Here is a 13054-nt window from a genome sequence, read left to right as displayed (position 1 = left end):
CCCTTAGAAGAAATGGAGTAGCACTCATAGTCAACAAAAGGGTGGGAAAAGCAGTACTGGGGTACAATCTCAAAAATGATAGAATGATCTCAGTACTATCAGTTCTCTAAGGCAAACCATTCAACATCACAATAATTCAAGTCTATGCCCCAACCACTGATGCTGAAGAAGCTGAAGTTGATCGGTTCTATGAAGACCTACAACACCTTCTAGAACTAACACCAAAAAAGATGTCCTCTTCATCATAGAGGATTGGAATGCTAAAGTAGGAAGTCAAGAAATCACCGGGATAACAGGCAAGCATGGCCTTAGTGTACAAAATGAAGCAGGACAAAGGCTAATAGAGTTTTGCCAAGAGAACATGCTGATCAGCAAACACTCTTTTCCAACAGCACAAGAGGTGACTCTACACATGGACATCACCAGATGGTCAATATCGAAATCAGATGGATTATGTACTTTGCAGCCACAGATGGAGAAGCTCCATACAATCAGTAAAAACAAGATCTGGAGCTGACTATGGCTCAGATCATGAGCTGCTTCTTGCAACATTTCGGCTTCAATTGAAGAACGTAGGGAAAACCACAACCATTCCGGTATGACCTAAATCATATCCCTTATGAATACACAGTGGAGGTGAGGAATAGATTTAAGGGTTTAGACCTGATAGGGTGCCTGAGGAACTATGGACGGAGGTCTGTAACATTGTTCAGAAGGCAGCAACTACATCCATCCCAAAGAAAAAGAAATGCAAGAAAGCCAAGTGGCTGTCTGAGGAGGCTTTACAAGTAGCTGAGGAAAGAAGGGAAGTGAAAAGCAAGGGAGAAAGGGGAAGATATATCCAACTGAATGCAGAGTTCCAGAGAATAGCAAGGAGAGACAAGAAGGCCTTCTTAAATGAACAGTGGAAAGAAATGGAGGAAAACCATAGGATGGGAAAGACTAGAGATCTTTTCAAGAAAATCGGAGATCTCAAGGGAACGTTTTGTGCAAAGACGGGCATGACAAAGAATGCAGGGACCTAACAGAAGCAGATGTGATGAAGAAGAAGTGGAAAGAATACACAGAAAAACTATACAGGAAAGATCTTAATGTCCCTGATAGCCATGATAGTGCGGTCACTGAACTTGAGCCGGACATCCTAGAGAGTGAAGTCAAGTGGGCCTTAGGAAGCATTACTAACAACAAAGCTAGTGGAGATGACAGTATTCCAGTCAGTTTACATTCCAATTCCAAAGAAGGGCAATGCCAAAGAGTGTTCAAACTACTGTACAATTGCGCTCATTTCACATGCCAGCAAGGTGATGCTCAAAATCCTACAAGCTAGGCTTCAGCAGTATATGAACCGAGAACTACCGGAAGTACAAGCTGGGTTCCGAAGAGGCAGAGGAACTAGAGATCCAATCGCCAACATTCGCTGCATCATGGAGAAAGCAAGAGAATTCCAGAAAAACATCTATTTCTGCTTCATTGACTACTCTAAAGCCTTTGATTGTGTGGATCACAACAAACTGTGGCAAATTCTGAAAGAGATGGGGGTAGCAGACCACCTTACCTGTCTCCTGAGAAACCTGTACGAGGGTCAAGAAGCAACAGTAAGAACCAGACATGGAATAACCGATTGGTTCAAAATTGGGAAAGGAGTACGACAAGGCTGCATATTGTCGCCCTGCTTATTTAACTTATATGCAGAGTACATCATGAGAAACGCCGGGTTGGATGAATCACAGGTCGGAATTAAGATTGCCGGGAGAATTATCAACAACCTCAGATACGCAGATGATACCACCCTAATGGCAGAAAGCGAAGAGGATCTCAAGAGCCTCTTGTTGAGAGTGAAAGTGGAGAGTGCAAAAGCTGGTTTGAAACTCAACATTAACAAAACTAAGATCATGGCATCTGGCCCCATCACTTCCTGGCATATAGAAGGGGAAGAAATGGAAGCAGTGACAGATTTTATTTTCTTGGGCTCCAAGATAATCGCAGACGGTGACTGTAGCCATGAAATTAAAAGACGCTTGCTCCTTGGGAGGAAAGCTACGGCAAACCTAGACAGCAAAGTAAGAAGCAGAGATATCACCTTGCCGACAAAGATTTGTATAATCAAAGCTATGGTTTTCCCAGTAGCAACGTACGGCTGTGAGAGCTGGTCTATAAGGAAGGCTGAGCGCCGAAGAATTGATGCTTTGGAACTGTGGTGCTGGAGAAGAGTCTTACGAATCCCCTGGACTGCAAGGAGGTCAAATCAGTCCATCCTAAAGGAAATCAACCCTGACTGCTCATTGGAAGGACAGATACTGAAGCTGAAGCTCAAATATTTTGGCCACCTAATGCGAAGAGAAAAGTCCCTGGAAAAGACCCTGATGCTGGGAAAGACTGAAGGCAAAAGGAGAAGGGGACGACAGAGGATGAGATGACTAGATAGCATCACCGATGCAATGAATATGAATTTGAGCACACTCTGGGAGAGAGCGGAGGACAGGAAGGCCTGGAGTCACGAAGAGTCTATGGTCCATGGAGTCACGAAGAGTTGGACACGACTTAACGACTGAACAACAAATAGTATCATATACTAATACTGAATTCAATACTCCAAGTGCTGCTCTTTTTGTAGCCAAAATGACACCACCCACAAACAAGAGGAAATACCATCATGCTTGGGACAACCCTGTGTTTTACAGTAGTACAAACAAATCCTTAGACAAACAACAACCGTAAGAAGGCAAAAAAGAAGAGGGAGGGAAAAATGGAATGAAGTATCCTGGAAGATAGCACAGCTGTCTGGAACACTGAACAGGAGTATTTCACACTGCAACACTTTGTTGCAGGTTCCACTTGTACTTACCTATCCTCAACAGTGTTTTGAAGAAGTATTTAGCTGTTACTAAGGACAAAGTGAAAAGATTCAGAATTTTAAGGAGTTATTATGAGAAATAAATGTCTAAGCTTTCTAAAAATCTAATGAGGTTTTATTTTTGATGGTTTTAATTGTTTTTGTATGTAAATGGTTTTTATATTATGTTTTATATTGTGTTTTTAAAATGTTAAACTTTTGTAAACCTCACAGACAGCTTTGCCTATTGGGTGATAAAGACACAACAACAACAACAACAACAACAATAATAGTTTTTATTATTTTAAAAATTCCAAAAGCTCAATGAAGTCAGGATTAAATACAACAAGGCTGCAATCCTAAACATACATTTAGAAACAAGTTCCACTGAAAAATCAGTAGCACTTACTTCACAGTAAAATGTGTGTAGGATTGGCTGTAGAGCCAGTTAGATATTGCATTAGAGCATGTTTTTGTGCATGAAGACGTCATTCTGTACCAGCATTCTTCGGTACAATTAGGGGAGATAAGCAGTTTCCATGTCTTTGTATGTATATCTTAATGTCGAGTCCAAATCTAACACTTGAATTTGCCCTAAAACAAGTTCCCTTCACGCATTATATGTGTGAAGGGGGTCCACACGATTAAAGGGGCAGCATCTAACAGGGTTCCAGCTGCTGGGTAAACCTACAGAAGCAGAGATTTACGAGCACAGACTTTTCCCCTGCAGTTGTCCACTTCTAATGCATAGATGCTGGGGGCAGGAGAATCTGCATGTTGTCAGGGGCAGCAGCACACCCAACTGCCCCTTTAACTGCATGGATCGCCTTCACAAGGCAAATGATTAGTAAGAATTTAAAAAGATTTGGAAGCAAAAAAAATATTGTGATGTTTAACATGGTCCACCCTTATAGCATGTCTCAGTAACTGGAGCACCAGTTTTTAAGGCAGTAACAAAACATCAAATCTATACTTCTTGCCACATGTGTTCGGCAAATTATTATTAAAAAAAAAACATGTCATGCAACTGCCACTGCTACTGCACATTTCCTCTCTGAGTATTTGGCAATCTGGCCCAGACACTTCAACCAGTCAGGTTTCAGTAATATATCATACAAAGTTGGCAGGTTTATCCTGCATTAAATCATAAATGAGAAATGTTTTATTGACTGCCAACCTTGAATGAAGGTGAAAAATCAGGGTTGCAACTAGTAATCTCCAGAATATTTCATGACAGGGGGAAGAAGGCAGACAATGGAATGGGGGACCAGTTACGATGATAAAAGTAAAAGGACAACAATATTTCTTCTCACTGGCTAATGGTTATTACAAGATCAGATTAACTTGATTTTAATGTCAATCACTTACTGTCTTATTTCTAGGTTATCTTCTAGGAAACAGATACCACTTTCAAAACGTGGAGCTTGTCATGTTGGTATAGCTATGTTATATGGTATATATTATGGTAGTATATTAGTTTTTACAGCTGCAAATGAGCCAGTTGTGGTGTAGTGGTTTGAGCACTGCAGTAGGACCAGGGAGACCCGGGTTCAAAGTTCCACTCAGTCACGAGGCCCACTGGATGACCTTGGACCAGTCACACATTCCCAGTCTAACCTATTTCACACAGTTGTTGTGAGGATGAAAAAAGTGAGGATGAAAAAAGTGAATAGAGCTATGTAGCCACCCTGAACTCCTTGGAGGAAGGGTGACATTTATATATCCTGAAAATGGGGAAAAAGTATTGATTTGAATTTAACCCTACTATAATTCAAATCTGCATTTAGTATCAGGCAAAGTAACCCCTGGCTCTGTGCACAGAATATAGGTGTAAACCTTTACAACAGGGGTGGGCAATTTGTGACCCTTCATATATTCTGGACTACAACTCCCATCAGGCATAGGCATCTTAGCCAATAGTGAGTGATGATGGGACTTGTAGGTCACAACATATGGAGGGTCAGAAATTGTCCACCCTGCTTTACAAGGTCACATCCTCTGTGTACACATGCACTCTTAAAAAAAAATGCCATGCATTTCTCTTACACAGCCACAAAAGCTGGGAACATCCCACAGGTAACACTGCACATACGTAGACAGAGTCTTGCATATCAGCTGCTTTGTTAGCTTTTGAAAGTGCAACTGCTCACATGCAGCCCAACCCTAACTATGTTTACTCAGACTAAGCTCTACTGATTTCTTACTAAATACGCTCAGGACTGCAGCTATGAGCATTACCAACAAGATAAACAAAACAGTTTCTAGCAGTGCAAGCCAACCTGAGAATGTGGCAAAACATTAGAATGTTTGTGGCTGCATACACTTTCCCTTTTATCCCTATAAAACTTGCAATTTTCAAGCATGCATTGTAGAATTGCTTAGCATAGACCTTTCTTTCTACCTTCTTTAACTAATCAAACACTACATTCTTCAGCGTTCACAACGTCAAACAGCCAATATCCTATTGCTCAAATTGTTTTATCTTTCATACACAGTTGTGCTGTTTTTGGGCAGCTGAAAACCTATTATTTTGGCTTTGTAAATAGTTCTTTCTAGCACTGTAAATAGTTCTCTAATAATAATATGAATGATTCAGAATCCGAGTGTAGTTAGGGGACTATCTGTTGTTATAGGAGGAAAATAGCTGACCCCAGGTCTTCAATAAAATAGAGTTTAAAAGCCACATTTTTTTTTTTTTAAGATTTATAGCCTACCCTTCAAATACATGATCAGGGCGGCTTACAATAAAATTAAGCCTCATCCATTCCCAGAGAGGCAGTAGTCCCTGTTCTGTATTTATATGGAAGGAAACAGTTGGATCAAGTCCTGAAACCCCTCCATGTCTCTCCCTGACACATTAAACTTGTGCCAGCTCACCTGGGGAGCAGCACCCAGCCAAGGTCCAGTGGTCAGCAGGCCAGGTAAGAAAGCGCCTCTATGCTCTCCTTTCCCAAGGGTGGTGGGAGAGGGGCTCTAAAGGAAAAACAAACAAACATTGACTCATCCCAACTTTCAAACTTGGGGGCAAGCGGGATGACAAATTTGTGGCTCGAATTACTTCCACTATTTCCACTTCAATGAACTGTTCTTACAGGCCCCTGACTGGACTTTAATTTCAAAATGATGGTACCTAAAATAGCTAAGCCCTGCACATTTATACATTTATGGCCATAAGTGAGAGGTACACATGTACACCTCTTATTTTTTAAAGCATCACTATCAGGAGTCCCCACCCCACCCCAGCTGCTGGTGCAAGAGGTGCTGAGAAGAAAAATGTCTTCAGCACATGTATATTACTTTGTGAGTATCCACCTTTAGATACTCTTGCATGCATCCAACTTTTTTTTAAGTTTTAAAATCATTTTGGTGGCCCAGTGCAGAGGAGATGCTGATAGAGAAACTTTAAAATTAATTATGGTGTATACTGTATACATGCCTCTGTACTGCACAGAAAGTCACATATTCAACTAAAGGTGAATGATGAAAAAGAAATATTCTTTTTCATACTAAGACATTTCTCTTTAACATAGCAGAAATAGAAGGAACAATTTCTTCTGCAGGTTAAAGTGGATTTTTTTTTTTGCCGCTATACTGAAAAGGTCAAGGTAAACCAACCTGAATCTGCTCTGCTGGAACATGGATAATGTGGGAAGGCCTGTCGCCATGGTGATGAACTGCATTGCTTTCTTGTTCGTAAATGGCATCTCGTTCAGGCTGAGGAAGACTGAGGAACCTCCGGATCATTGACAGATTCTCCCACAAGGTTCTATTCTCAGGTGAGGGATCTTCTTTCCAACGCAAAAGTTCACAAAGCCATCCCTTAAGAGAATATCATCAGAATATCAGACAACATTAACAAGAAAGTATGTCCCCTCAAATACTTTCCTTGGAGGCAAATGGGATAAAATGAGGGCACAGCTTACATCTTTGGGGCTTACATCTTAACTTCCCCCCCGCTGCCTTTTTAACAATCTAAGGAATTATTCTAAAAATAAATCAGTACGCCAAGACACTGTCATGCTGTTTTACCAACCTAGCAAGAGAATGCCAACTTTGGAATAATATCCTAGCTTGTATAGCTGTTATATATATATTTTAAAATATAGTAAATGAGCAAAGCAGCAGCAGTGTACCACATATTTCAAATATACAGGGGAGCATTCTCTTTTATCACACTCTGCTATTGTGTGTCTGCTGATGATTTTCTTTTATGTAAGCCCGTATCCATCTGAGGGCAGAAAAAGAACATTTTGGTGGCTTGTATATATGAGGTGTTATTTTCACTTTTTTTTAAAGCATCCTACTCCTATTTTTCTTATTTATAATAAGGGAGCACTTCTTATATCTATCTTGACGATAAAGCTAGCTCGCATAAATCATGATACAGAAGTTCTCTAATGCCATTTTGAAAGGGAGCAATCCTTTGAATATACATAATTGAGCTTTCTTACTATGTGCTCAGGTGACTCTGCACACAAACCCAAACCTGTTGAGAAATCTTTACCCAATTCAAGGTCTAGTTGTGAAAGAGAACTGAAAAATCAAACTGATGATTTTATGTATGATATGAACAAGAACACACTGTTCACCATCTTCATATCAGAGCACATGCAAGCTATCTATAAAAGCACCTGCTCTAACCCAGGCTTGTTCTAGGGAAAAACAGGCTTGAAAGTATGCCAAAAGATTGTCCCAGGAGAACTGTAGCAAATGCTAATTTGCTTCTAAAATAGATGCACAGATTTTTTTCCCCCTTAACGGTTTAGCAATTGCCTACATGCCATCTTAAATATATGTAGCATTATTTGATTTTTTTTTTTTTTTTGGTATTGGTTTTAAAGAAATAGGACAAAGGAAACTGGAGTTTAGATTTGTTCTGACTATGGGAAGAAACAATAGCAGCAGCAGCAGCAGCAACAATGCTAATAATAAAAAATACACAATTGACCATTCCCTTTTAGACTGAACTTTTAATGCTTTAGCTATAGAATCCTTATCATTTATTTAAAGATTGGGAAGATGGAATTATTATTTTTAAATTATTGTAATTTAGTTATTTTTATTCTGCCTTTTAGGGCCAAGCTCCCAAAGGCAGTTTTCAGAAGAAGAAATTAAGATTAAAACATTACAGTATCATACATATGAAAGCAATCTATAAAATGACACCATATTAAAATATAACAAGCCAGCAACAAAATCAGTGGCAGGATTGGCAAGATTAAAAAGTTTTCAGGATCTGTTTTCAGGTCTTGTGAGCCACAAGAGACGGAGCCAAAAGGTGTGGGGTCGTTACTGAAAAGGCCCTGTCTCTAGTAATCCCTAACCACCATAAGGGAGAGATATACATTTTCCCATAAATAAATAAGTAAATAAATAGCCAATCTTTCATAAGGGTGTAGGTGGTCCTTTAAATAACTTGGTCTCGAACTGTTAAGGGCTTAAAGCTTAATACCAGCACTTTCAACTTCGCCTGGGAACAAATATGCAGTCAGTGCAACTGATGAAAGACAGGTGTAATATGAGTGTACCATCTAGCCCCTACTACTTTTCTATCAGCTGAATTTTGTACCAGTCGAAGTTTTCAAACTGTCTTCAAATCAGCCCCGTGTAGAGTGCATTACAATGTTTTAATCTGTGTGTGAACAATGCAGGTCTGTCACCAAATCTGCTTTCTCCAGAGAGGGCTGAACTATTACTGATTCGGCAACAACAAAGTCATAACTTTAAAACATTCTAATTAATAGTGATTCAGATGAATATTCTCATCAAACCATTGTCCTGTTTCTTCAGAAAGAGAGTTATGGATTTCACACAATCCAGTGGAACGTCTACATATTTTCCTACTGAAATTAATGGGATTGACCACTTAAGAACAATCATTTTCTGCAACTTATACATCAAAATCTCTAAAACTAAAGATTTTGTAGTCTAAAAAGGATGATCAAAAAAGAGTGGAGGAGGATTGCTCTTCAACCCATGAACAACATAATGTATGGTTGTTACCGTTTGATTTTTAAAAATGTGTGTTGTCCGGTGAGAGCTGGAGTGAGTCAGATGTGGGTCCAGGTCAGTAGCAAAAACCCTTTTTTCTGACATATACTGTCTTTTCAGATTCCACTACTGGTTACCTGTAGGTATGAATACTCTTGTCTCTGCACATTGAAACTTAGCACATCAGGGTGAAAACTAGGCTAGGACTGTTATACTTGGTGTGCTACTTCTATAAGAGCAGGGAGTTCTGATGTGGGAAAAGCTTACCTGCCAGACAGAACATGGCTTAATGTTCTGAAATAATGGATGGTGAGAATTTAACACATAGCATAATATATTTCCCTGAGCTATTTTAAATGATATTTTTATTTCAACAAAGGTAGAAGACAGATGGCCAAGTATTCTCATTGCCTACCTTTAAAAGTATCCAGTCTTATTGTATAAAGAGCTACTTAGCTACATATTGGCTAGAATCTAAAGAGTTACTCCTTGCATATTTCTCATATTTCCATCCAAATTTCTGTCTCTGCACCATGTAAGTTACTTGTGTGCCAGAGCACCAATAACTTACAAAACTCATGGGAGGGAAGGTTGGATAAAAAGGATATAAGAGATTTGCTATACTGCCTGCATATATGAACATCTATTGAGTTTATACTCAATAGAGTATAGAGGGACCCATTACACGCAAGCACTGTGCCTGTTGCGTTTCAACTGGATCGTGTCCATGGTATTGAGAGTATATTTATGAAGGGAAGAATGACCTGATTGGTAATGAAAGTTTTTAACAAGTAATTTCTCCCTCCCCTAATTTTGTGCTCTAAAATCTTAATAGCACTTTAGAACTAAGATATATTTTAAAAAACAAATAGGTGGAACACATATGTTATTTTTTAAAAAAGAAACTACTATTTGTTCTTTACAGTTATAAAAAAATAATTCCTTTACAATCATGGTTAGATTGGGTTTAGCAAGTAATTCCGGAAAGAAAAACAAGCCTTGACTCATTTAGCAAGTATTTTGCTCTTGTTGTCACTTCTGTGTTCTGAGTGCAGACATATCTTTATTAATTACCCATGACTAATAAAACATTTCCAGTAGTTTGCTATTAACCTTTGCCCTGAAAATAATACTTCTAATTCCTCACCCCAAAAATAATGTGATGAATTGCAAGTCTAAATACAACTCTGTTAGGTTTTCAAGTGTAGTCCAGTAATTTTGAAAGATTAAAATTAGATCGTTTTTGACAAAATTTGAAACTGAACTTTAAAAAAAACCCTTCTTGTCTCATGTATTATTTTAATTAAAAGTTATCTATCCCCTCTTTTATTTGTATTTTAAAATAGCATTTAAATGTTTTGAAATGCTACCAACAATATTTGGCAACATGGAACATTTTCATATTAACATCAAAATGACCATTTAATTATAATCAATTAAAATATTTCAACAAGCCCAAGCCCATATTTATCTAGCATATTTCAATATGTTCAGAGAAAACCCACCCTAACCATATCCCTACCTGGAAAACTCCAGAGGGGAATCTCGTGCCAAGCAATAATTTCCGTATTTCATTTAATAACTTGCTGAATAAAACAGCTGATTAGTTCAAACTCAGCATACAACAAAAATGAAAATGTAAGAGATATAGGGCAGTATCCAATTAGACACTAGCACTAATGTAAATTACATTGTGCTAGAGTAAGGCACCTCAAATGCAACACCAATAAGGGTTAGCTGGAGCGATGTGATTCCCTGGAAAACTTGTTGTGCCAGCTAACATTATTGGTGTTGCGCTAAAGGACCCTTACATTAGTGATAGTGATAGTGTCCAGCTGGTTACTGCCCATAATTTTTATCATTCTGAAAAATTGGGTCTGCTTTAAATATTGCTTTGTCACATATATTTTTTTCTGGATAAATCAGGGCTGAACTCCATGGATTATAGGACGGAACATATATTGCAAATTAATGCATCAATATTTGAACTAGCCTAACCAAGAATAAAAGTTGAAACAGGTCTTTCCCGCATCAAGGTTTACACCATTAAAATAATAAGAATAAGAAAAAAAAAATCTCTCTATGAAAATGGATTACAAATGCACCACACTGTTGTACTATAACACATATGGAAGTCCATCCTTAGGCCTTGTACATTCTTGGAAAAAAGTACAACTTAAAATAACTGATAGGAACATCCTGCATTTCTGTGCAGCAATTTTGCCAAGCAGCATTGCACTGCATATAAAGAAGGAACAAGGCAAAGGCAAAATATAAACATTAGACACATGTAAATATGTAGATGAACTTTCAGGATGTTACTACTTTTCAAACTGACAAAGTTTAATTTGACACCTTCTGTTCTAAAGCCTTTGTTTCTATTCAGAATCACGCCTTTAGCTGCTCTCAATCACCACACTCTCTCCCTATTACTTAAGATACTGGCATGGGCCCTGGGATAAGCTGAAAATGCCATGCAGATGAATTCTGAGATAATATGTTCAAACCTGTTATATACAACACAAATCTTGTAAAGTTATGTATTGTAAACCTACATTTATTGAGAAGTCAAGTTTTAAATCCATCTGCCACAAAGGAAATACTGCTATGCACTTTATAGTAGCTGAGTGACATATGCAAGAGTCTTGCTACAGTAAGCAAGAAAACGGTGAAAGAGAGGCACAATTAAGTCAGTTTTTGGGGCTCAGGAATTTTATTAAAGAGACATAGGACATTTTTTAAAAGTGAGAAAAAAGCAACTGCTAAAATATTCACTGGATATAAAAACCCAGTGCTTAAAATATTGTAATTCAGCTGTATGATCATTTTTTAAAAAAGCAACTCTATTTCTTTTTTGTAATATTTTACAGTATAGTACTTCAGACTCCAAATGGGTTGCATAAATTATTTGAGTACCAACTCCTTGGTTTCCCAATTTCTACTTTTTTTTGGAAAATGTGTTTTGTCAAATGAGTAAGAATTCATGGTACAAGTCTAATAAAAATGAAGAAAGGTTTTTTTAAGGGTTTGTTTTGCAAAGTAATTCTCCGTGGCTACGTTAAAAGGAAAGATTTTTTTGAGTGTAATCTATTCTAAAGTCAAGGGCAAAGCTACCATTTGGCCTGATCTAGCAAAGGAGATCTGCATGTTGGGCCAGGACCACGGCTGTAGATCTGACATACATTTGAATCTATATTTCTATCCACATTCAGGTGAAACTAGTCACCAGGAAATACCTTTTAAAAGTGGAACTGATTTCAATGTACATGCCTAAAAACTTAGTTAAAAAGCAGAAAAGCCCTCTATTTTAACCACTTAACTTTAAAAAAACACAACCAATTGTAGGATCGAAAGACTAATTCATTTAGCATTTTGAAGGGCTTTTTTCCTTTCCAAAATTATATGCAGGAGTATTCTGTTGCAATCTCTGGGGTATAGAGTATCATAAAAATATACAGTATTAAAAGAAATCAGTCTAAATAAGAAGGATATTTGATACAAACGTTTTAGTGAAAAGCATGAATTACATTTCATATGCAGTATGAACGGGGTTTAAGTACATAATCCATTAAACAGTAGTTCTGAGTAAAAAAGGAATTCAGTCTTGTTGTAGACTAAACTGCAGTACGCATTTTGAATGAGCTCATTGTCAACAACAACTAACTGTAAAGCTAGCAATTTATCATTCAGCAAATAATTTTCTAGTTTTATAAAGAATCAGTAAGTGTTCCTTATGCTAATGAAGACAGTTTTTAATCTCCCCACAAACATGCTAATAGAGGGTAATTTTTCCCATTTACAAAGCTGAAGGCACTCAAACATAATTTCATACCAGTGTTCTACAAACTGGATAAAACGGACTTCTAAAACAAGCTAAGCCACCCAATTCTTCACCTTTAATGGAATGAGGCTAAAATAGGGAAAGTTAAAATCCAAATACAGCAATTTCCCTAAAAATAACAACAAATGTGAGTCTCTTTGCATATCCTCTGGATGACTACATAGTATATATGGAAAGAAACCATGTATTTCAGGAAAGTTAAAGTCAATACTGTGCAGTACCTTGGGCTTCGCCCTGCAAGCTCTTCATACTGCAGGAAGGTTGCTTTGGGTGGGGGTGGGGGAGTCATAATACTTTGAACAATGAGATACATAATGGTGGCAAAAGATTACTGAAAGCATTTTAAATTATTTACTAGGTTAAAAGGGTAAAATGGTACTTTAAATACA

The 13054-nt window shown here is 37.8% G+C and overlaps 1 protein-coding gene across 12 annotated transcripts in view; it reads right to left on the bottom strand.

Moving 5' to 3' along the window:
• SATB1 (SATB homeobox 1) overlaps positions 1-13054 on the bottom strand; it is a 156155-nt gene that overhangs the window by 3659 nt on the left and 139442 nt on the right. For 9 of the 12 annotated variants that reach the window (XM_084858379.1, XM_084858377.1, XM_084858376.1 and 6 more), the window contains 2 exons: positions 6449-6652; positions 5711-5806 (listed from right to left, as the gene is read on the bottom strand). In XM_084858379.1, the coding sequence (XP_084714505.1) occupies positions 5711-5806; positions 6449-6652 (300 nt within the window). The remainder of the gene's footprint in view (positions 1-5710; positions 5807-6448; positions 6653-13054) is intronic. The other 3 variants (XM_084858380.1, XM_084858374.1, XM_084858375.1) reach the window with 1 other exon arrangement.

The sequence above is a fragment of the Heloderma suspectum genome, chromosome 5 (genome assembly GCF_057233095.1).
Source record: "Heloderma suspectum isolate Gila_16-S chromosome 5, 16-S_ref, whole genome shotgun sequence".
In the NCBI taxonomy this organism is placed as follows: Eukaryota; Metazoa; Chordata; class Lepidosauria; order Squamata; family Helodermatidae; genus Heloderma; species Heloderma suspectum.
The sequence above is the reverse complement of the archived record's forward strand: the minus strand, read 5'-3'. Positions and strand labels throughout refer to the sequence as shown.